Source organism: Hyaena hyaena, unplaced genomic scaffold (genome assembly GCF_003009895.1).
Source record: "Hyaena hyaena isolate Hyena2069 unplaced genomic scaffold, ASM300989v1 scaffold_669, whole genome shotgun sequence".
Classification (NCBI taxonomy): domain Eukaryota; kingdom Metazoa; phylum Chordata; class Mammalia; order Carnivora; family Hyaenidae; genus Hyaena; species Hyaena hyaena.
Window position 1 is genome coordinate 244,811 of NW_024081304.1, and position 22,074 is coordinate 266,884.

The 22,074-nt window shown below is 47.0% G+C and overlaps 1 protein-coding gene across 6 annotated transcripts in view; it reads left to right on the forward strand.

Annotated features, from left to right (window-relative positions):
- Positions 1 to 22,074, forward strand: part of ARHGEF6 (Rac/Cdc42 guanine nucleotide exchange factor 6) — a 111,693-nt gene that overhangs the window by 23,586 nt on the left and 66,033 nt on the right. For all 6 annotated transcript variants that reach the window (XM_039217127.1, XM_039217130.1, XM_039217129.1 and 3 more), the window contains 3 exons: positions 11,110 to 11,194; positions 13,572 to 13,696; positions 14,910 to 15,111. In XM_039217127.1, the coding sequence (XP_039073058.1) occupies positions 11,110 to 11,194; positions 13,572 to 13,696; positions 14,910 to 15,111 (412 nt within the window). The remainder of the gene's footprint in view (positions 1 to 11,109; positions 11,195 to 13,571; positions 13,697 to 14,909; positions 15,112 to 22,074) is intronic.

Here is a 22,074-nt window from a genome sequence, read left to right on the forward strand (position 1 = left end):
TCAGGTGGATGAAAAGTAACTAATAGCTGTCTGTTAGGCATTGATGGGCACCTCTGAGAAGGACATTCTTTTGAAAATGTGACACATATGACCATGAGCCAGAAGTGCCAAAAGTCTTTGCCAGATATATTGTGGAGGGTGATCTCTCCATGAAGAAGATGGTGATCACTTTGGCACATCCTTCCTCCCCAGATCGGCTGGCGGAAGAGGGACTTCAGGTGTGTGGATTGTAGGCTTTCAGTGTGCCCGTCACCCTTTCTTGCTTCTCCTGAGTTCATTTGGCAGAGCCTGTTCTAGAGTAAGGCGCCAAACAGGTGGGTGTGGCTTATGGTGTTTGTCATTTAAGCTACTCACAAGGAAACAGTTCAAACAATATAGCCAACCCCAGCAAAGAGGTAAAATCCCTCAGATCTGTCGCGCTTCTTTTCTCTGTAATTCGTAGGTCCTGGTACTTGGTCGGCAGAACGAAAGGCACCGATCAGGCCAGCAATTGCAGACTTTGCCCAGACTGGGCACGTATCTCAGTGAAATGCACACCCACGTAGTCAGTCTGAAGTCCCTTTGGTCACCTCACAGTTACAGGGCTTTATTTTGCAGACGGATACAGGTGTGTGTTATTTTAGCCAATAGATGTTTCCTGGAAAGTCACGTGGAAATTGAGTTTTTCTTCCTTCATCCCCCATATGTCTTTTTTTTAAAAAAATTGTTTAATGTCTATTCATTTTTGGGGGACAAAGAGACACAGAGTGCAAGAAGGGGTGGGGCAGAGAGAGAGGGACACACAGAAGCCAAAGCAGGCTCCAGGCTCCCAGCTGTCAGCACAGAGCCTGGCGCGGGGCCTGAACCCACAAACCGTGAGATCATGACCTGACCCGAAGTCGGACCCTTACCCAAGTGAGCCACCCAGGCGCTCCTGATTTTTTTTTTTATATTTAATCATATGTCTTTTTAACCTTACTGTAATTTTGGCAATGCTGTTTCTTCGATTACGATTAATCATCGATTGGCAAGAGCTTCTAAACTTTCATGAATTCGTCAAATATTTATTAAGCGCCTGCTGCATGATGGGCCCTCATCTAGACGCCTAGGATGCAGAAGTGAAAACGTTTTTTAAGCACGGGCTTCATGGGGCTTACATTCGAGGCGTAATTTGCACTTCAGTTTCTCCGCCTGTACTTCCTGTTGATCAGCCGATGAATGATCATTGATTGTCTCACGCATGTTGAATACCGGGCTAGGTCTGTGGGGCTGTTGGGACTTCCCAGAGCCCACTTTCTAGTTGGAACCCCAGAGCGGATGTTAACATCCACAGAATAGACAGAGAATATTCCAGTGGTAGGTGGTTGGGGGCTGAAGTGTACAGCGTCTGACATACTGGAAGGCTGTGGCCGTTCAGAAGAAAGAAGGCTGAGGGTAAGTGGATGCGGGATTCTAGGGAAGGCCGCAGATGAACGGGCCAGAGGAGCTGCCACGTAAAGCCACCTCACCGTGGTTCCTTTTCCCGTTGTGCTCCTCCCTGCCTCATCTCTGTGTGGGGTTCATTTAACCCCAGTGTCTCCAGTGCCTGGGACTCTTGGTGAAGCAGTTGATTCTGCTGGGCCAAGGCTCCCACCCTGAACCTGAGCGAACTCCTAGGCGAGCTGGGGTGGCATCTTCCCATGTGAGGCTCCTCGACTGCCTGGCCTGGGACACAGCTGGCACTTGTCGTCGGCTCTTACAGTTTCTGGGGATATTCTCATCTTCCTGTTGTATCTTTCTCATTATGGGCAGTTTGGGAATAAGTAGTTCTTGGGTGTCTAGAGTAATTGTTCATCCCCAACGGGCAAGGACAAGGAGAAAGCATCAAGGATGCGGACGCTCGTTTGGGACCACACACCCAAGGCGTCCTTCAGTGTAAAAGGGGCTCTTTTCCGAAAGTTGGCTTTTGCAAGTTATTGTTTGGAACCCCGAAAACATTTTTCCCCGTGGAAACCGGGTTCTACGCAGCGAGCATGCTTTCGGGCCGGCCCACAGCAGCCTGTTTAACACACGCGGCTGAACTGTAGAATTCACAGACGAAGTGGCAGATGTGACACTACGTCTCTGGGAAAATGTGTCCCACATTCCAATTTGGAACGCTCAGAAAGAAGGCCCCTTCTCCGGAGGGGTGCGGGGAGGACGCCCCCAGGTCTGGCATCCAGATGCTTCTAGCAGCTGAGGAATCAGCCGTCCGCCCCGCCCCTCAAAACTGGCAGCCTATGCAGCTCCTGCAAAGGCTCTAGTGACAAGAATGCAGGGGGGCGGGGGGGGGCAGGCCGCAATGGCGTCTGGCCGAGCAGCAGCTGATTCTGGCGCCCTGCTTCCTGTCCTCGGCTTGGCAAACCCTATTAACAAGAGAGATTTCATCTCTCCCTTCCCGTCCTGCCTACTCTCTTCTTGGTGAAATCATCCAAAGCCTGTTATTCTCTCTGTGCCTAGATCATTCCTCATTCATTCATCTGAAGATGCCTAGGTCGTTCCTCATTCATTCCCTTCCTTCTCAGAACACTTAATACTCCATTGAAGATAACCCCTTGTTGTGGAGAAACGGGTCTTTCCCCAAAAGGAGTGCTAACCAGGGAGTTTGGAGGCCATAAGGTGTTGGCAATTCGGAAGCGGCCAGCAGGATTTGGTGAGGTTGTGATGAGATGTGAGCAATTAGGGGGTTACTCTCAGATCTTCCCTCCTGTCACGGGCGCTCTGTGGAGCTGAACTTCCTGGCTCTGGATTCTATACGGTCCAGGTGATCTAGAAGCCCGTATTAGTTATGGAGAATGACGCTGTACAAATCCACCGAGACAAAAGCATGCAGATGGTTAGGGGCGCCTGGGTGGCTCAGTCGGTTAAGTGTCTGACTTTGGCTCAGGTCATGATCTCACGGTTTGTGAGTTCGAGCCCGGCATCCGGCTCTGGGCTGACAGCTCAGAGTCTAGTGCCTGCTTCAGATTCTGTGTCTCCCCCTCTCTCTGCCCCTCCTCTGCTCACACTCTGTCTCACTCTGTCTCTCAAAAATAAATAAATGTTAAAAAAAAATTAAAAGAATGGAGACGGTTAAAGCTGTCCACAGTCACATGCCAAGTGCCACTAGGCAGTGGCAGCAAGATAGAAGCAGAATTTATAAATAGGTCATTTTTAAATTTAAATTTAAATTAGCTTTATTTTTTTAAAATGTTTATTTATTTTTGAGAGAGAGACAGAGCACGAGCCAGGGAGGGGGAGAGAGAGAGGGAGACACAGAGTCTGAACAGGCTCCAGGCTTGTCAGCACAGAGCCCCACGGGGGGCTTGAACTCACGAACTGTGAGATCATGACCTGAGCTGAAGTCAGGTGCTCAACCGACTGAGCCACCCAGGCGCCCCTCTTTTTATTTTTTAATGTTTTTATTTTTATTTATTTTGGTAGAGAGATAGAGAGTCAGCGGGGAAGAGGCAGAGACAGCGTGAGGGAGAGAGAATCCCAAGCAGGCTCCACGCTGTCAGCACAGAGCCTGATGCGGGGCTGGGTCCTATTAACCGTGAGATCATGACTCGAGCCAAAATCAAGCATTAGATGCTTAACTGACTGAGCGACCCAGGCTCCCCAAATAGGTCATTTTTTAAAAATGACATTTTGCAAAAGTCCACTGATAAACAGGTAGTAGTTGCATTAGCCTGTGATATCCTAGAACCCCTTTGCCTAGATTATCTACTATCCAACACATTGCTATTTCTGATTTGGCTTATCATGCAGATTTCTCCCTTGGGAGAGAGCGATATGAGGGCGAGCCTTTCCCGGTGCTGTGTTGGTTTGGTCAACGCCCTCTCTCACGTTCCAGAAGGGAAACAGAGCCGCAGGAAAGTGGCATTGCTTTCCTGAGGTCCTCACAACTGCTCCGCAGTGACAAATCTGGGATCGGAATCAAGACCTTCTGACCCTCACACCGGTGCTCTTTTCAAACCCTGATGTTATTGCGGCTACGCGCACAAGTCAGATCTTGTTCCCCGAACTGCTGAAAGGGAGAGAAAGGAAGGAAATAAGAGAGGAGTGGAGAACAGGGTGGGCTCTTTTAAGTTTGCTCCATATCCGAGAGGAAGTTCTTATTTAAAACCAAGCAGGACGCAAATGCTGTCTGCTGCATTCTAGTAAGCGGAATGCCGGCGGCTAATTGAGTGCAGTTTCTGAGCGAAGAGTATTATTCGGTGCTGACTCCGGGAGTGCTTTCAGGAGGAGCTGTGTGGACACATCCTGGGTTGTGCTCGCAGAGCCGGGAGCAGTGCCACCCAGTGAGATATGACTAAGCAGTCAGATTTGCTTTGCTCTGTTGTACCACGTAATGACATTTCCTCCAAAGCTCAGGGGTCAACAGAGGCAGCGTGCTCAGCTGTGAGAACTGGAGAATATGCTTCAAGATGGGCTACGTGGAAGATTTTACCCAGTAGGAATGAGGGAGAGATGGAATGTTCTTACACTATTTGGAGTCTGTTTTTTGTTTTTGTTTTTTTTAATGGGCCCCAAACAGAAGCTGCATCCATGTGGTTTCACCAAATCACGTGCTTTTTAGTTGATTGGGTTTTAATTTTTTAAAAAATTTTTTGATGTTTATTTTTGAGAGAGAGAAAGAGAGAGCGCGCGTGCGTGAGTGGGGGAGGAGCAGAGAGAGAAGGAGACACAGAATCTGAAGCAGGCTCCAGGCTCTGAGCTGTCAGCACAGAGCCCAATGCGGGGCTCGAACCCACGAACCGTGAGATCGTTCCCTGAGCCGAAGACTGACGTTTAACTGACTAAACCACCCAGGCGCTCTGATTGAATTTTAACAGTTGAGTGATGGAGCCTATTGTGCTCACTCCAAACCCTAAATTAACTTTATTTTTTTTAAGTTTATTTATTTTGAGAGAGAGAGAGAGTGCACCAGCAGGGGAGGGGCAGAGAGAGAGGGAGAGAGAGAGAATCCCAAGCACGCTCTACACTGACGGATGAAGTTCTCAAACCCACAAACCATGAGATCATGACTTGAGCCAAAACCAAGAGTCAGATGCTCAACCGACTGAGCCCCCCCCCCACCCCCCAAATGAACTTTAAATAGAAGTCGATTGAGTAAGACTGAATCCTGGTGACATTAGAGATGTTACCCTGTTCTGACACCCCGTTCTGTGGTGTGGCTTCTTCTCTTAACAAGGACGCGGCCAGAGCTGTCACTGGTATTGTCAGCTGGTTAGCACAAGGTGCCAAGGGATAGCTTAGGTTTGCCCTGTAACCCCGGGCTGAACCCCCACCCACCCAATGCCTCATGAATACAGACGGTGGCTATCGAGGTGGAACCAGATGAGCACTTAGCACTAGCCCACTGCGGCCCCTCCCTGCTCCTGGCAAAAAACGCAGGTGCCTCCCGGGTCGGGGCTGGACAGGAGAAGGCCAGCACCGGGATCCGGCATGGCCCCTGCGGGGACACTGTGGTCGTATTTCCTCCTTGTCACGATTCTTCGAGTTAGTCCTCTTAGCGGTTGTGACGACCTCAATGCAGATGCCGCGTGTGTCGACAGCATTCAAGGATTTGTTTTTGTGTACAAACCCACGGCTTTCTTCTTCTTCTTTAATGCCCCGGGACCGTGGGAAGCACACAGACAGGTCCAAAGTGCCCCTCTGAGCTCTCTCTCGTGTATCTGCATTGCTCCCATCACTGTCTTGCTTGGTGACGTAACTGCTGAGTCTCAGTTTGCTCATCTGTAAAATGGGGGAAATTTTTTTTAAATTTTTGTTAATGTTTTTTATTTTACTTCTAGGAGAGAGAGAGAGACAGCGTGAGCAGGGGAGGGTCAGAGAGACAGGGAGTCACAGACTGAAATAGGCTCCAGGCTCTGAGCTGGCTGTCAGCACAGAGCCCGACGCGGGGCTCAAACCCACGAACCGCGAGATCATGACCTAAGCGAAAGTCGGACGCTTAACCGACTAAGCCACCCAGGCGCCCCTAAAATGGGGGAACTTAAAGCGCCTATGTTACGAGCTCGCCGGGAGAATTGTGTGCAGTGAATGGAGACATAAATATCTCCAGGCGTGGTGTCGGCATGTCGCAAGGGCTTCGTAAATCAGTATGGTGCACCTGTATGATTAATGAGGGAATGGGGGAGGGGGATTTTCTTCTCGTTGCTTCCTTGTGCTGGTCAAATTAGGGAAAATGTCATAAAACAGCCCACATAGTGAAAGTGAAAACTACCCAAAAAAGGTCTACTTGTAAAACCATGAAAATATTAATTTCTGTGTGGCTTATAGGGCCACATCCCTAACAGTTCAGAATCAACACCTGGTGTTTAGTGAACGGAAAAGAAATCTTGCTGTCACTGTGGGTGTCCGCAATGGAAAGATGTGAGGAAACATTTAAAAATTAAATGTCTTGGGGTGCCTGGGTGGCTCAGTCAGTTAGGCATCCAACTTCTGCTCATGTCATGATCTCACGGTCCATGGGTTCAAGCCCCGCACCGGGCTCTGTGCTGACAGCTCAGAGCCTGGAGCCTGTTTCAGATTCTGTGTCTCCCTCTCTCTCTGCCCCTCCCCTGCTCATGCTCTGTCTCTCTCTGTCTCAAAAATAAATTAAAAAACGTTAAAAAAATTTAACGTCTTGTCTGATTTCAGCTGCTGATGTAGTATTACACCTTATGTAAATTTACCTTACACAAATTGACCCGAAGCCTTACTGATAACATCAACAGTCGATTAACACACAGTGTGCATGTTCTACGTATTATATACAGTGAAGTAAGCTAGGGAGAAGAAAATGTTGTTACACCTCATAAGGAAGAGGGGCGCGTGGGTGGCTCAGCGGTTGAGCTTCCGACTTCGTCTCAGGTCATGATCTTACAGTTCATGAGTTCAAGCACCGCATCGGGCTCTGTGCTGACAGCTGGGAGCCTGGAGCCTGCTTCGGATTCTGTCTCCCTCGCTCTCTACCCCTCCCCCACTTGCTCTCTCTCTCTCTCTTTCTCTCACTCTCTCTCTCTCTCTCAAAAATAAATAAGCATTAAAAAATAATTTTGAGAGACAGAGAGAGACAGGCTGAGTGGGAGCAGGGCAGGGACAGAGAGAGAGGGAGACACAGAACCCGAAGCAGGTTCCAGGCTCTGAGCCGTCAGCACAGAGCCCGATGTGGGAGTCAAACTCACAAACTGTGAGATCGTACCCTGAGCCGAAGTCAGACGCCTAACCGACTGAGCCACCCAGGCACCCCTTCAAAAAGTCTTTAATGAGATTGAATCTCTGTCTCTCCTATTGCTTACGCAGAGTAGAGTACATGTTGTTGTCGTCGTTGAACGTGACCTCATCGCATTGCAGGAGGCGGGACCTCAAAAGCATCTGGCAGTAGTCCGTCCTTTCTTGTCTGCTTCACAGTCATGGTAGATGGAGGGAGGGAATCCTGCTGTTCATGCGACCTTCACAGATCCAGCTGCAACTAACCAGCTAATGTCTGGACCCACATGGTACAGAGAGAGTCCAGCGAATCTGGGACTCAGCTTCGTGCCACACTAACCACGGAGCAGCAGAAGGGGAATGACATCACGGCTTCGCATTGGCAAAGCACAGACGCCGTAGCTGTGCAAATGTGTGTTTCCTTTAACCAGCCCCAGTGCCCTGCGGACAGCGAAGGGGAATTGGGTCTCCATTTTGTGTGTGTCAGTGATTGGGACCAGTCCCAGGCAAATGGCCTGATCGCCCTCATTTTCTCACCCTCTCCACTGCGTCCGGCAAGTCTCCCTTGCTTTTTCCCAGTTGGGCACCGATGTCTTTAGTTTTTTCACACCATCAACTCTAACCTGGGTCTCCTGCCTCTCATTTCGAAAAGACGGATAACAGCTGAAAGTGCTGTGCTCCTTCCCAGTGTTTCCATTTTATTATTTTATTTAAAAACATTTTTTTAATGTTTATTTATTTTGAGAGACAGAGAGAGAGAGAGCATGAGTGGGGAGGGGCAGAGAAAGAGGCAGACTCAGAATCCAAAGCAGGCTCCAGGCTCTGAGCTGTCAGCACAGAGCCCGACGCGGGGCTCGAACTCACGGACTGCGAGATCCTGACCTGAGCCGAAGTCAGACCCTTGACCGACTAGTCACCCAGGCACCCCAGGGTTTCCATTTTAGTAGGGCACCAAACTTCGTGCATGGAAGAAGAGTCTGGGGTGGAATTTTGAATAGCCTTCAGTTGGCGGTTTGGAAGGGTGTGGTGTGGTGAAGGGGTGTTCCTGGTTATATTTAATCTTCCAACTGCTCTGAAATCATAACTCTTAGGCTCTGCTGTCTCTGCGATTCCCTAGAGGCCTCTTCCACCTCCTTCCTGTGTGGTTTCTGGTGCTCCAGAGTGGGCTTGCCATGGGAAAACAGTGTCTGTGGGTAGACTTCTAGAAAGGAAACTCTGTGTAGCCCAGGCAACTTCCTGCAAGCAGAGGCAGTGACTCTTGTGGATGTGTGTTTCATTTTCTTTTTTTTTTAATTTATAATTTTTTAAGTTTATAATAATTTAATTCATTTTTAGTTAAATTTTATTTATTTTTGAGAGAGAGATAGAGACAGCGTGAACAGGGGAGGGGGCAGAGAGAGAGGGAGACACAGAATCTGAAGCAGGCTCCAGGCTCTGAGCTGTCAGCACAGAGCCCGATGCGGGGCTCGAACCCACGAACCGTGAGATCTGACCTGAGCTGAAGTCGGACGCTTAACTGACTGAGCCACCCAGGTGCCCCAATGTGTTTCATTTTCTGATCAGGTTATTTGTCTTAATTTCAGCCAAGTACCCTTCTCTGGGTACTGGCCCCTTTCCTGGACCACTATTGTCACATATAAGCAGTCAGTTAATCTGGATAAGGAGCAACCCAAAAAGAAAGGGGGTGGGTTTTTTTTTTTTTATCACAGCTATTGTTCTCGTGTCTTATTCTGCTAATTTTTACTTGTGCTTTTTATTTTATGCTACCTGTCTCCCCCACACCTACCCAGCACATGCAGCCACACTCCCATTAGGAATTCGGGGCTAGGGGCGCCTGGGTGACTCAGTTGGTTAAGCGTCCGACTTCAGCTCAGGTCATGATCTCACAGTTTGTGGGTTTGAGCCCCGCATCAGGTTCTGTGCTGGCAGCTCAGAGCCTGGAGCCTGCTTCGGATTCTGTGTGTCTCCCTCTCTCTCTGCCCTTCCCCCACTCATGCTCTATCTCTCTCTGTGTCAAAAATAAATAAACTATAAATTTTTTTTTAAAAAAGGAATTAGGGGCTAAAAACAAATGAATTGCTGGCTTTGTTACCATTTTGGCATACATGTCATGAAGACTTTCCCACTGATGTTATCTAAGGGAGATTCAGTGACTCTGGAATCCTCTGGGATATGGGAGACTCTCTCCAGGGTCTGTTGCAAACGAAAACAGAACGCCTACCCCTTTATTCCTGGACAACTTTGAATTTCATACTGTGGTATTCAGAAACATATTTGGATTGTAGTGTCATTCGACTCTTTAGTAATATTAGGATTACTCTTTTACTAAAAGTAGAATACGTATGTCTTTTTTTTTTTTTCTAGAGAGAGAGAGCATGAGCAGGGGAGGGGTAGAGAGAAAGGGAGAGAGAGAAACTCAAGCAAGGTCCACGCCCAGCACGGAGCCCCACTCGGGGCTAGCTCTCACGAACCATGAGATCCTGACCTGTGCCGAAATCAGGAGTCAGATGCTCAATTGACTGAGCCACCCAGGTGCCTCTGGCGTGTCATTTGTAGATGTGATTGGGCTTTTCAGCCATATTAAGTTTGAATGCAAAACATTCATTGATTAAATGAATAGTATCATCGTCAATCCCAGAATACACAGACTTGTATAGGTTCATATTTGCACATATTATCTATATTGACGCTCCTCCATTTGAAAAAAAATAGATACTATACATTTTCATTCTAGAGACAGAGCTTCAGTCTTGGAGAATATGTACACAAAGAAGATGAAATTGTGCCTTCACGTGGCTTTCAGAAAACACGCAGATTAGGAATGAAACCCATGGCTCCATTTAATGGGGCGAGCCATTACCAGTCGTGTCCCATGTGAAAAGGTACATTTCATTCCTGTCACTGCATCTGGGAAAAGAAGATTCAAACTTCTAGCCCTCCTGGAAGGAAATGTTTTTAGAAGGTACACTTCCAGGCAGGTCATGGGCATCTGATTATCTACAGATACGTATATCTACATTGTGGGCTGGCTGGCAGATGAATAGATTGTGCCTGCGTTCGAGAATATTGCTAGCTTCAAACATACGTAGATGAGACTAGAAGAACTCCATATACATTTTAGTCCATTGAAAACATTTACAAATCAGCAATTCATTTGTCTTTAAAACAACAACCGATTGGAGTCTTCACCAGGGACGGTGGCATATCAGAATGAAGGCAAAGTGAAATATCGTATTTATGTTGTGTTTTGTTGCTGACCCTTGAGGAGTATTAGGAAGGCGGGAGGTCACGTCTGGAAAAGTCACCTGAGCCGGCACAGATTCCGATCCACGAAGATGAGCTGAGAGGGGCGGGGTCAAGCAGCAGAAACCGGGACCCAAGGCTGGGAGCCAAGGGCAGACAGACCTGGAAATTTTGAGGGACATGGAGTGGGGGTCCCAGGCCGTTGGGACCCAGTAGGTGACAGCGGCGAGGACAGCAGAGGAAAAGGCAGTGTGCCCAGTGGCCCTCCTGAGTCCAGCAGTTGAACCGTGAGGATGGAGACCTGTCAGAAGGGCTCCAGCACCTTCTCCGTGGGCTGGAAGGGTGCTGTGGAGGCAGTGGGCACGATCCGTAACCTTGCACGTGGGGCTCCTATAACGGGGCTGCGTAGCGACAGGTCGCGGCTGCTGGTGGCTGGGGGGACTCTGCTTCTCAGCTCGGCTCTCGTTTCCCAGCACTGCTTCCCTCTGAGTCACCCAGGGCCCTGCCACATGTCATTTCATTAGGCGGCTCCACGGCCGCTTTCACTTCTCCCAAAGCTGTGCAGAGGCTCGGCTCTTGGCTTTTACATCATTTTCTCCTGAGAGCTGGAGGCAGTGGCCTGTTTGACAGGTCGGTTTGCTGCATTGAGTCCCCAACGGTGTCTGACGGTTTCAATTTCCTTTCTCATAGGTGTTTGATCCCGATGACCTTTATTCAGGGGTCAATTTCTCCAAGGTTCTGAGCACACTTTTAGCTGTCAACAAAGCCACAGAAGGTGAGCCAGGTTTGTGATTTATGAGTCGTGCATGACCCATTTGGATCCACAGGCTTCTCACTGCCCTAGGGGCCGACCATGGCCAGGATTGTTTGACCAGTGCACATCTCTTCCCTACTAGCCAGTAGACTCCAGTGGGTGTCCCATGCTTTTTAAAATATATTTATTTATTTTTTGGGGGGGGTATAGAGAGTGAACAGGGGAGGGACAGAGAGAGAGAGAGAAAGAGAGAGAGAGAGGGAGAGAGAGAGAAAAAATCCCAAGCAGGCTCTACACTGCCCGCACTGAGCCCCATGCAGGACTTGAACCCACCAACCGTGAGATCATGACCTGAGCTAAAACTGAGAGTCGGAGGCTTAACCAACTGAGCCACCCGGGCACTCCTTGTAAATTGTTCATAGTTTAGGATTTAAACATACCTATCACAGATGTTATTGTGATGCCCTTCATATAAGGATAGGAACCAAGAAGCTATTCCATCCAAAGCTACGGGGAATAAGCAACTGAGTACAACAAGACAGAAAATGAAAAGGAAAAGACGAGTTCCCCTATTCATAAAGTTTACAGAAGGTACCAGTTACTTCCCCACGAGAGACATGTTTTTCTCATAGATTTTTGTGTGTGTTTGTCCACGTAAAAGACGGTGTCAGTAACCTTGCGCTGGAAACGCAACCTCAGGATCGTAGTGAGTGAGAAGACTATTTTTTATTTAAATGTTTAACACCCACCACATTGGAGGTCTTAACTCTAAATCCTAGTAAACTTGAGGAAAATGCCCCCAGCCTTGAAATATCACCTTAACTCCTGTGAGAGGGCACCTTTCCTATAACTGGCTGGGAATAACCATAGTTAAAATGCATTGAGCTCTCACCATGGGTCTAAGCAATTCTAACAGTCATTGGTGGTCTGCTCTTGGGAATGACCCTGGGGGTAGGTATTATTATTACGTCCATATTACAGATAAGGGAAGTCAGGCCCGCGGTTGCCCAACCAGAAAAAGTAAGTGGCAGAGCTGGGATTCAAACCCACATCGGACCGACCCCCAAACACAGGTCTTGCTGGTCAGACCGTTGGGAGAGTCAGCAGGCTGTATGCCCAGCACCGTCAGGTGCTACAAAGGAAGTGTAAGATATGGTCCCTGCCCCTGAGAAAATGACCGTCTATTTAGGGAGACTCAACTTACCCCCCGTGAAACAATTAGCACACAGGAGCAGACAGTATAGGCAAGTGCCAAATAGAATGGAGCATCTAGGAAGCTATCAAGTAATTATAGTTTTCGTCAAAAGAGTTGTATATAATAGCAATACATGTAAAAATACTTCCCTAGAGTTGTTCTTTTGCTATTTGGGAAAAAGGAAGGCTTTGGAGCTACTGCAAAGGCGTATAGCAGAAAGTACAGCTAATTCGAGTAACTATATTTAACACGTATGACAACTAGCCAGTGCTAGGCAGGGAGGATCGTATCATTCTAACATTATGCCATCCAAATTATACGTTCCTTTGCCAAACTCTGCTAGCAAGTTTCATAGTCTCTTCCCTTGCCGTGGATATTTATAAAATACAAGGAGGTGAAAGTTAAAACCCACAGCATCAAGGAAATTACTTGGATACTGAGCTTGTCGCCTAGGGAATGTTTGGGCTTTAGACTTTTGCAGTTTATGTCTTTTAAAAATAAACGGAGAGGAAAAGAACCCTCATTTGAATTTGTCAGGAAGCCAGCTTCTCTCTTGAGCACACTGTCAGCATACGGAAAACACCCGGCTCGGCACTGGTCTGATCGAATTTCACAAGGTTTCAAGGAAGAGAAGATTCTCGAGTGTGATTTTTGAAGACGGCATCTTTTTTCCCAGACACACTCTCCCTCCAATTCTCCTTCTCCCCCCCCCACCCCCCTCACCCCCAGAGTCTGTGAGAATTTACATTACATACGCTGCACATGTCACCACATATGAGGAAGACAAGAGCCACCCAGTTAAGGGCCAAAACACAAAGAGAGAAGTTTGAAATATTTCAAAGTAATAAGAGCCACAAACAGCTGTTTGGTACCCGATATAGTTCTGCCCTGGATAACAGGGCGTTCTGTCGCAAACTGGTTCAAGAGGGGAGAGCCATAGAGAAATGGGTTAAGAGAAAATGTGGTTCTGTCGCTGTTTTTCATTCTACTGGACAGCAATGGCCAGTAAGGTTACGAAGACGTTGGCCACCCAAATGGGGGGGGAGGGGCGGGAGGAAATTCACTTGGCATGTTCAGAATGGTAACCGTGAGGATTCCGGCCAGGGTGCCTTTGCTAATGTCCCATGAAAGTTTATGTTATGTTCTAGACGGTGCTTCCGACCTGAGTGGGTCCCTTTATCTTGCCTTTTCCTCTTTTCGCAGATCAGCTGTCAGAAAGACCATGTGGGCGTTCCTCTTCTCTTAGTGCTGCTAACAGTTCTCAGACAAGCCCACAGGGAGCAGTTGTTAGCGCAGCTACAGGGTTGCAAAGGCAGTCAAAGGCAGTGGTAAGTATCGAACCCAATTCCCCTTGCCTGTGTCCGAGGGGGCGGGGGTGGGGGTGGTGGGGGGGAGTGTCGCCGGGAAAACTACGTTGAAACCTAGTGCCAGCTCAGGCTGGCCCGCTGGCGCGCATCAGAGGCATGTGGGGCAGCAGGTCAGATAATTGGGGCTGAGGTCCCCGCGTTCTTTCCCTTCCTAGACCCGAGTGAGTCGTTTAGCGGACAGTGCCGGGCAAATGGAAGTCATTAGAACTACTTCCGGATGGCAGTTTGCTGGCATTTCCTCTGCCCCTGGTTTATTGGGAGAACGAAATGGTGCCTGGCACAGAACGGCCAATCAATATGCATTACTGGCTATCATTATTGTTATTGTCATTTTATTTTTCTCTGTGCGCTCCTATTGAGCCTGTGATGGTGAACTCTGTAGCCGTGCAGCCCATTTATCTCTGCATTTGGTCTTAATAGGAGCTTTTATTTGGGAGGAGGTGCCTCATCCTCTGCTCTTCCGAGACCTTTATTCCTTGTCAAAAGCCACCCACTTGCTTTAAGCCATCATGAGCTATTACTTCCAAAGCACTTTAATTACTTCCAGAGCACTTAACCTTTTGAGATCACGGATCCCTTTGGGGAGCTGATGAACACTACCATCCCACACCCCCTTGGACCCTCTCAAACTGTGTGCAAACCTCCTGTGTATGGGACTTACGGGTGTGTGTTTTGGGTAAAGATCCCCTGAGCTCATCAGCTTCTCGAAGGGGCCTGTGACAGGTTAAGAACTCCTGACTTAGGTAACTACGGGGTATTTGATGTTTGCATATGACTAAATCAGCCAATTTAAGATATTCTTAGCAATTGAGAGGCGGGAGGCAGATTTTATGGGTAGATTAGTACCTAATCTTGGCCGTATAATTATGTAAGACCGTGTCTGTGTGTTGTATAGAGGCAGGGTGGAATAGTTTATCACTCTACTTTGTTTCCTGGCTCATTTACTAAGTATCTTGAGGCAGTTGGTGAGGGGAGAGGGGAATGGAAGCTGTGACCCCCTTTTAAATACACAGTCTCATAAACACAAAAGGTTGCATGCGCTTCTGAGCCAAGGCGGAGGTGGACCTGGGGTTCTGTCCTTGCTCACCCCACGTTATGTGCCTCAATTCATGTCATTCCTGCCCCTTCCCCGTTTAGATGGGTGCTTAATCTGGTGTGGCTTTTATTTCTCTAGGAGATGACGGAAAATGGAGGCCATCAGTTGATAGTAAAGGCAAGATTCAACTTTAAGCAGACTAATGAAGATGAACTGTCAGTTTGTAAAGGGGACATCATTTATGTCACCAGAGTTGAAGAAGGAGGCTGGTGGGAAGGCACATTAAATGGCAGAACAGGCTGGTTCCCTAGTAATTATGTCCGAGAAATTAAATCCAGTGGTAAGTGGATCTTTCAAAAGCCTTTCGGCACATGACTCTTATACTCTCTTGTATTCCTACTGAAAATCTTGGAGTTTTAATTGGTCAACAGAAACTGTTTGTATTTGCATAGATAAGCCTAAGGGTGGGAGAGAACCGGGGAAGATCTGGGATTAGAAATTTTGAAATGAAGTTGCATTTGGATTACATCAAGCCAGCAAAAACCTAAAAAAGCAAAAGAACTCAAAGCTCAGACAACTGTTCCACCTTAACTATGTCCCCTTCTGTCTACTCATTGTCGCCCATGTAATATAGTGCATAGTCCTTCCTGCTGCTCCAAGAATCACCATGGTAGAAAAGAATAATAAGAGAGGCCATGTGCTAACTTCCTTTTTTTAGCCCTAAGCTCTTTAAGCAGACCTAAGTCTAAATGCCTCCGACATGTGTTCGAGAAATAACAATCGTGGGACTGCAAGAGGCTGTCTGGCTGCTTTGATTCTGAATAAAATTGTCCTTAACTCTTGCGTACCGCTAACTGCTTCTTCTCTTTTGTAATAATACCGGGAGAATGAAATCCAGTCCTTCTTCAGGAGTCCTTCTAGAACTTTCTTAGGTAACTTCCTTGCCTTTTAAGAAAGTAGGCCCTGCCCATATCACCAAAAAAAAAAAAAAAAAAAGACCCCAAAAAACCCTGCTATATAAAAATATGTCACAATACAGATAAACTAGTGTTTATCTGTCTTCACATTATTAGATCTCTTCACTTGCCCAAAATATTTACCCAAGGGCTCCTTTGCGTGGTTAGCTGCTCAGTGCATTTTTTCTTTTGGGGATGTCTTTATTGCTTCTTTAATGACTCAAAACTCAAAATAAAGACTATCAACTAATATAATTATAGGCTCTTTGTAAATAAATTAAAACATTACAAAGATATATAATGTAGGCAAAACAAATTCCTCTCTCCTTTGTATCCTCCCCCAGATAACCACCCTTAGGACCTTTTCCCTAAAGCATTTAAGAGAAAGTTTCGTTTGCGTGCTTTTCTGCATTGTGTGTTGGTTTGAGGATGGGAGGCACCTCCCTTAATGGCATAAATGTTCACGAACAGATTTATAATTAGATATGCACGTGTAGGCTTCTTGGCATTTTTTAAGAGATCTTATTTTTAAGTAATGTCTACACCCAACGTGGGGCACGAACTTACCAACCCCAAGGTCGAGAGGTGCGTGCTCTGCCGATGGAGCCACCCCGGTGCCCCTTAGTATTTTTTATTACTGGGGCTCGAGACGTTTCTGTTGATCCCTGAAATATTTTCACAGGCCTTGCTTGGAATTTCCTTGGTTTTGATGATTCTCACAGCTGATTTTTTACCCCTTGCCACATCTTTCAATTGCTTTGATTTGGTTGTTAGGATCTCTACCTTTCCAGATTCGCTCCAGCTTTGTTCGTTGATTCAGTGTCTTTATCCTCCGAATGAAAAGCCACGGCACTTGCTGCCTTGCCTGGGAAGCCGGAGCCTTGTTCAGAGGACACCGGAAGTGGACAGACAGCATGCCCTCATTATCATGTCCCTCCCTGAGATGCCTTATAGCCCATTCTGGCTGCTGCATTGTTGACTGCCCTGGCTGTTTGTTCTTGGCTTTGGAGCCTTCCCTTGGGGTTTTTTCTATACTCTTTGGTTTGGAACTCAGTTAAGGACTCACCTGGCAAGCTCTGGCTCTGGTGTGAGCGCCTATGTTACCCTTGGAAGCATCTTACCCAGCCATCAAGGATGGGTCTGGACAGCTGGGGCCAGGGAGCCTGCTGGTTAAACTCAGCGGCCAGAGTGATTCTTTCAAAATGGAACTTGGGTAATGGCGCTCCATTTCAAAACGAGTAAAAGCCCAGGTCCTCTCATCTCAGCTAGCCTATAAGCTTCTTCAGGATTCAGCTTCCTGTTGCCCCTCTGACCTCTTTTCTGCCCTTTCTCCCCATTGCTCATTCCACTCCAGCCACACTGGCCTCCTGGTTTCCTGTGCGAAACAGACACCTGCGTCACTTGCTGATCCTCTGCCTAGGACACTCCATGGGTGTCTACATGCCTGGTTCCCTTACCTCCTTCAGGTCTCTGCTTGCTTGTCCGCTGTGCCCTAGGGCCTTCCTCAGTCACTCAAGAATATTGAACCCTATTCCCATTGCCCCTGTCCCCCTTCCCTGCTCTGTTGTTTTGTTTACCATTTCTCTCCACCTAACATAATATACACGTGCTTATTTATTTCATTTACCATCTGTACATTCCCGTTAGAATGTAAGTGCCGTGAGGGGGCAATGTTCTTCTGTTTTGTTTAGGCTCTGTAAGTATCTGTAAAATGAATGAATACTGCGAGGCAGGTCAGTACATTCTGCTCAGCTTGTTCGCTGAGCATCGGTTAGATACTTGGTAGTAGTGGTGGTGGGGCTATAATAGTCTGTCCTCATGGACCCTGCCTCTAAGGACCTTACAGTCTAGTCATCAAGATAGGTGTGTACATAGCCAACTATAACAGGATTAGCACGAGCTAAGTAGCGCAGACAAAGCTCTAGGTCTAGACAACATGCTATAGGGGCAGCAAAAAAAAAAAATGATTCTATGAACAATAACCTCGAAGGGAGGGGAAACACTTGAATCGGGTCTTGAAGGATGAAAAGAAGCTTCTGATGGGTAGAAGGATAGAGGGCGTTAGTAAGTTAAAGCATGGAGGTAGGAAGGTGTGGGTGGGTGGTGGGGTGATTGGGGTTGAGGGTAAGGCAAGTAAAGAGGAGAGGGGCTTTGGCTGGAGCTACACACAGAAGGGAGTCAGCACAAAGCAGGGGACAGCATGTGGTTTCGAAAGCTATTTCTGGTGGTCGGTGGAGGCTGGACGGCAGAGAAGTGGTGGGGATAACCAAGCGGATGTGGGGAAGCCAGTAGAGACTGTTGCTGAGATCTTGGCAATCCAGAGAGCTGCGTGGGCTACTTTTGTGATAGTGGAGCAGGAAGAAGTGGGTGGATGCAGTAGATAGTGTTAGAATACAATCGGGAGAATTTGCTGATGGTTTGTTATGAGCAAAAGGGAGGAGGTGCAGATAATTCCAAGTCTAGAGGGCCAGCTCCCTAAGGGCACGTAGTGTCATGCACCTAGCCAGCCAGCAGAGGTTTCGTTGCCATGACTGGGGTATCAGGCTCTGTCCTGGGCACTGGTGAGGCGGAGAAGCCTAAGACATGAGTTTTGTCCTCATGTTCATAGTCTAGTAAGGGGGGGATCTCTTTAGAATTCAGTGTGATAAGCTCAGTGATAGAGCTAAATACAGGGTGTTGTGGAGAGTGGTGAGCGGAAGAGGGGTGCCTAACTCATCTGACAAGCAGGTCGAGGGGAACTTACACCTCTTTGTAAAGTTTCTGTCTCCGTAGCGCCTAACACAGTGCTTTCGACATAGGAAATATAGGAAATGTTTGATACGTGCTGAACTCCATTAATGAGAAGACAGGATGAGGAGGGTATGCGTGTGTCCGTGCATGCGTGCATGCGTGTGTGTGTGTGTGTGTGTGTGTGCTGGGTGGGTGGTCGACACTGAAGATGATGAGTTGCTTTGGACATGTTGAGTGGAGGCGCTAGAGAGTCGTAGTTCTGAAGATGTCCAGCAGGTCGTTGTCATTATCGACTTGGAGTCCGGGGGAGAGCTCACATGCTGGAGGCCGAGCCGGCTCCGGCAGGTCCAGGGGCCCCTGAAGGTTGGACAGTGTCGGCGAGAGAGAGAGAGTGAGAGAGCCCCGTGATTCTTTCTGATCACCAGGCAGGCATCTCTGTCCTGACGTGACATCAGAAAAAGGAATTTTTACAATGGATAACTCTTTGTAATAAGATGCTTTGGAAAGTGTACAGAAGCAGGTTTTACAGAAATATTCTTGCAGAACTATTCCAATTATAGTGAGGTTAAGTAAATCTTATAACTAAAGATTTAGCAGGGTATTCTTAGTAAAAGACAGGATACATATTTGTTCTAAGTTAATAACGCTAAGGTTAGGTCATAGGTTAAGTGTATAGATGAGCTAAGAGTCATTCTGTCTGACTCTCAAATGTATGTTTTTGAGTTGGTTAATAAGTTGTTTGTGGAAACCTATTTGATGCTGAATGTGTGAACACCATGGAGGCCCTAAAAGTGTCAGCCTTTTGTTTGTGGGTAATGCTTTAGCTACTCTTATCTATCCTCATCCCAGCCACCTGTAAGGGAGGGTGTTTGTGGGAAGTAGGCCTTGGGGAAGGGACTGCCATCCATCACCAATTAGGAGAAGGTGTAAGTATTAACTTAAGTTCTGCCCTTATCTGTACCTTAACTCTAAATAAGGCTCTTTGTCTCGGGGCCAGGCTCAGTTGTAATTCTTGTGTTCTTAACCCCCTAAGTCTTGGATCTGCAAGGCCCTTAGGAAGAGCCTTTTGACAATCATCCATAGAGCTTTCATCTAAAATCTCTCTTGTAAAGGCAGGAATATGCTTTTCCTTAAGAGGTATCTGTTTTCAGAATATTGGTCTGATATGGAATATTGTGAGGCCTGGTCAATACCAGCACAACATGAGCCAGTAGTAGCAGGAGATACCAGTTTTCATTTCTCATGGCAGGAGCTGTGCAAACACTGCCATTTCCTTGCTGTGACTGCCATCCATAGAGGCCGGTGCGGCTCCCGGCACTCACAGCCGGAGATGAAACTGACAACTGACCGTGTAAAGTGGCAGATGATAAAGTATAAAATACATGGCAGATTATCCGCGGACAGAGAGTGTGCTCTGGCTGGAGAGGTTGGAAGTGGCTTTGTGGAGGAGGTAGGGGTTGAGACATGTAGGCTGTGGATAGGTCCAGACGAGAGGAGAGGACTGTGGAAGCCATAGTGAGTGATTGGTTGGGGATGACCAAAGCCACAGAGGATCTGTGGTAGGACTGAGCAGAGTGAGCTTGCCGGTGGTGGAGGAGATAAGCTTGCTGTAACGCAAATGTCCACTTGGGAAGGAGGTGATGAGTCTTTGTTGGCCTGAATTCTTGCCCATCCCCCCTCTTGCTGCCTCCACAGGGTGGCAAGTTGGCCAGAACCTATTTAGGATGCTGCCGAGGGACATGTTAAGTTCAGTGTCGTGTTGGTTTAGAAAATATACCTGTCAGTGTCTTCTTCCTTTCCACGAAGTTCATGCTGATGTGTAAGCTTAGGGAAGATTTGTCTTTAAGGAGTTCTAAAAAAACGATTCATAGACTAAATGCATCTTTCGTTGAAACGAAACCATCCATTGAGAGTTGTAAACCCCACGGCCACACAAACTCTTGGGTAGTTTATGAGGTTGAATCTGGCATGGAAGTCAAGAACTCCTGTGATCTCTTATCTGTTTACTCTTGGGTCAAACGTGTAACCCTGAGGTCACTCGAATAGTCTGTGATTCTGACCTTCAGCCATGGTAGCCTGGGGTACTGTTCATTCAAGCCAGTATTCCACGTGTCTTTGTATTGTCTTCAAAACAGAACGATGATGCAACCCTGGCCCCGAGCAAACCCTTGCCTTGCAGATTTTGGTGCTGCGAGAATGCTTTGCACATTCTTCTTCCCTTGAGCCAGCCTTCGACAGGAGCACAAAGTTGCCCCTGGGGAGCGGCATTTGAAGTTTGAGATTGTTGCCGGTAACTTTTGTCTAGAAGATAATTATGGTCAAGGCCCTGGGGACAGCTTTGTCCCTCTGATCAGGCGGAGGCCGGTTTCACAGGACCTGTGGAGCCACCAGTCTCCTCCTGTAGGAAGTTAAGAAGTAGACTATTTGAGAATCTCGGGCTTGCACACGCACGCACAGGACGCCTTTCAACATGAGCTTGAGGCTGAAGGTAGAGTAGGTTTTGGTGACCATGATAATAAAAGCCTCCCACCAACAATGATGGGACGTAGAAGGTGGTGACATTATGAAGCCATTGTTCCCAGTCTTGCTTGCGGACTTCCCGATTTCTTGTTACACAAGAAAAATAAACCCTTTTTAACAAAAATATTTTTTTCAAAATATTTATTTCATGAAAAAATATATATGAATAAATTAGGCATTATATAAACTACAGAGGATATATTAAGGGTCTTTGCTCCTTGGTTTGAGTCAGATACATTATAAATAAGAAAATTAGCCGTTGATACAATTTTCAGTCCTTTCCTTAAAAATCAGTAGTGACCTGTAAATTAACATGTTACTTATACATTTAAAAAATTCCTAATAAAACAAAAACTTAAAAAAAAATTAAAGGAGCACCTGGGTGGCTCAGTCAGTTAAGCATCTGATTTCGGCTCAGGTCATGATCTTGTAGTCTGTGAGTTCGAGCCCCGCGTCGGGCTCTGTGCTGACAGCTCGGAGCCTGGAGACTGGTTCAGATTCTGTGTCTCCCTCTCTCTCTGACCCTCCCCTGCTCATGCTCTCTCTCTATCACTGTCAAACATAAAATAAAAACTTAAAAAAAAATTCCTGCCAATACATCAGCAACAGTGTAAATTATCTCTCTTTTGTTTTTGTCTTAGAGAAAAGTTAAGGGTTCTGTCAGGACTTTGCATCAAAATTTTCCTGGCAAAACTTCCTTGCCAAAGAAGATCAGAACAGATATTTTAAGCAAATTCGTTTTTCTGCAACTGGTTCTGTTAAAGGGTCATTAAATCCTTCTTCTAAAACTTCTTAGTAGCAGGTAAATATAGATATCAGATGAAGAGATTAGGTAGCTGGCTAATTAAATTTGTATTAAGGCAGATTAAGAAATGACTCTTCGTACTGATCGTAAACCAAAACTAAGATTGAGCTTTATATTTAGACTTCCTGTGGTAGTCTCCTGGGTATGTCACATAGATGTTTCACATCCAGAGAAACTCAGTGTCACCAGATTTTTTTTTTTTTGGCCCATCACCACCAACAGGCAATGGGAATCTATAGCAGCAGGGGAGGAGGAAGAACCAAAAGTTAATTGTAAAGGGATCTTCCTATTA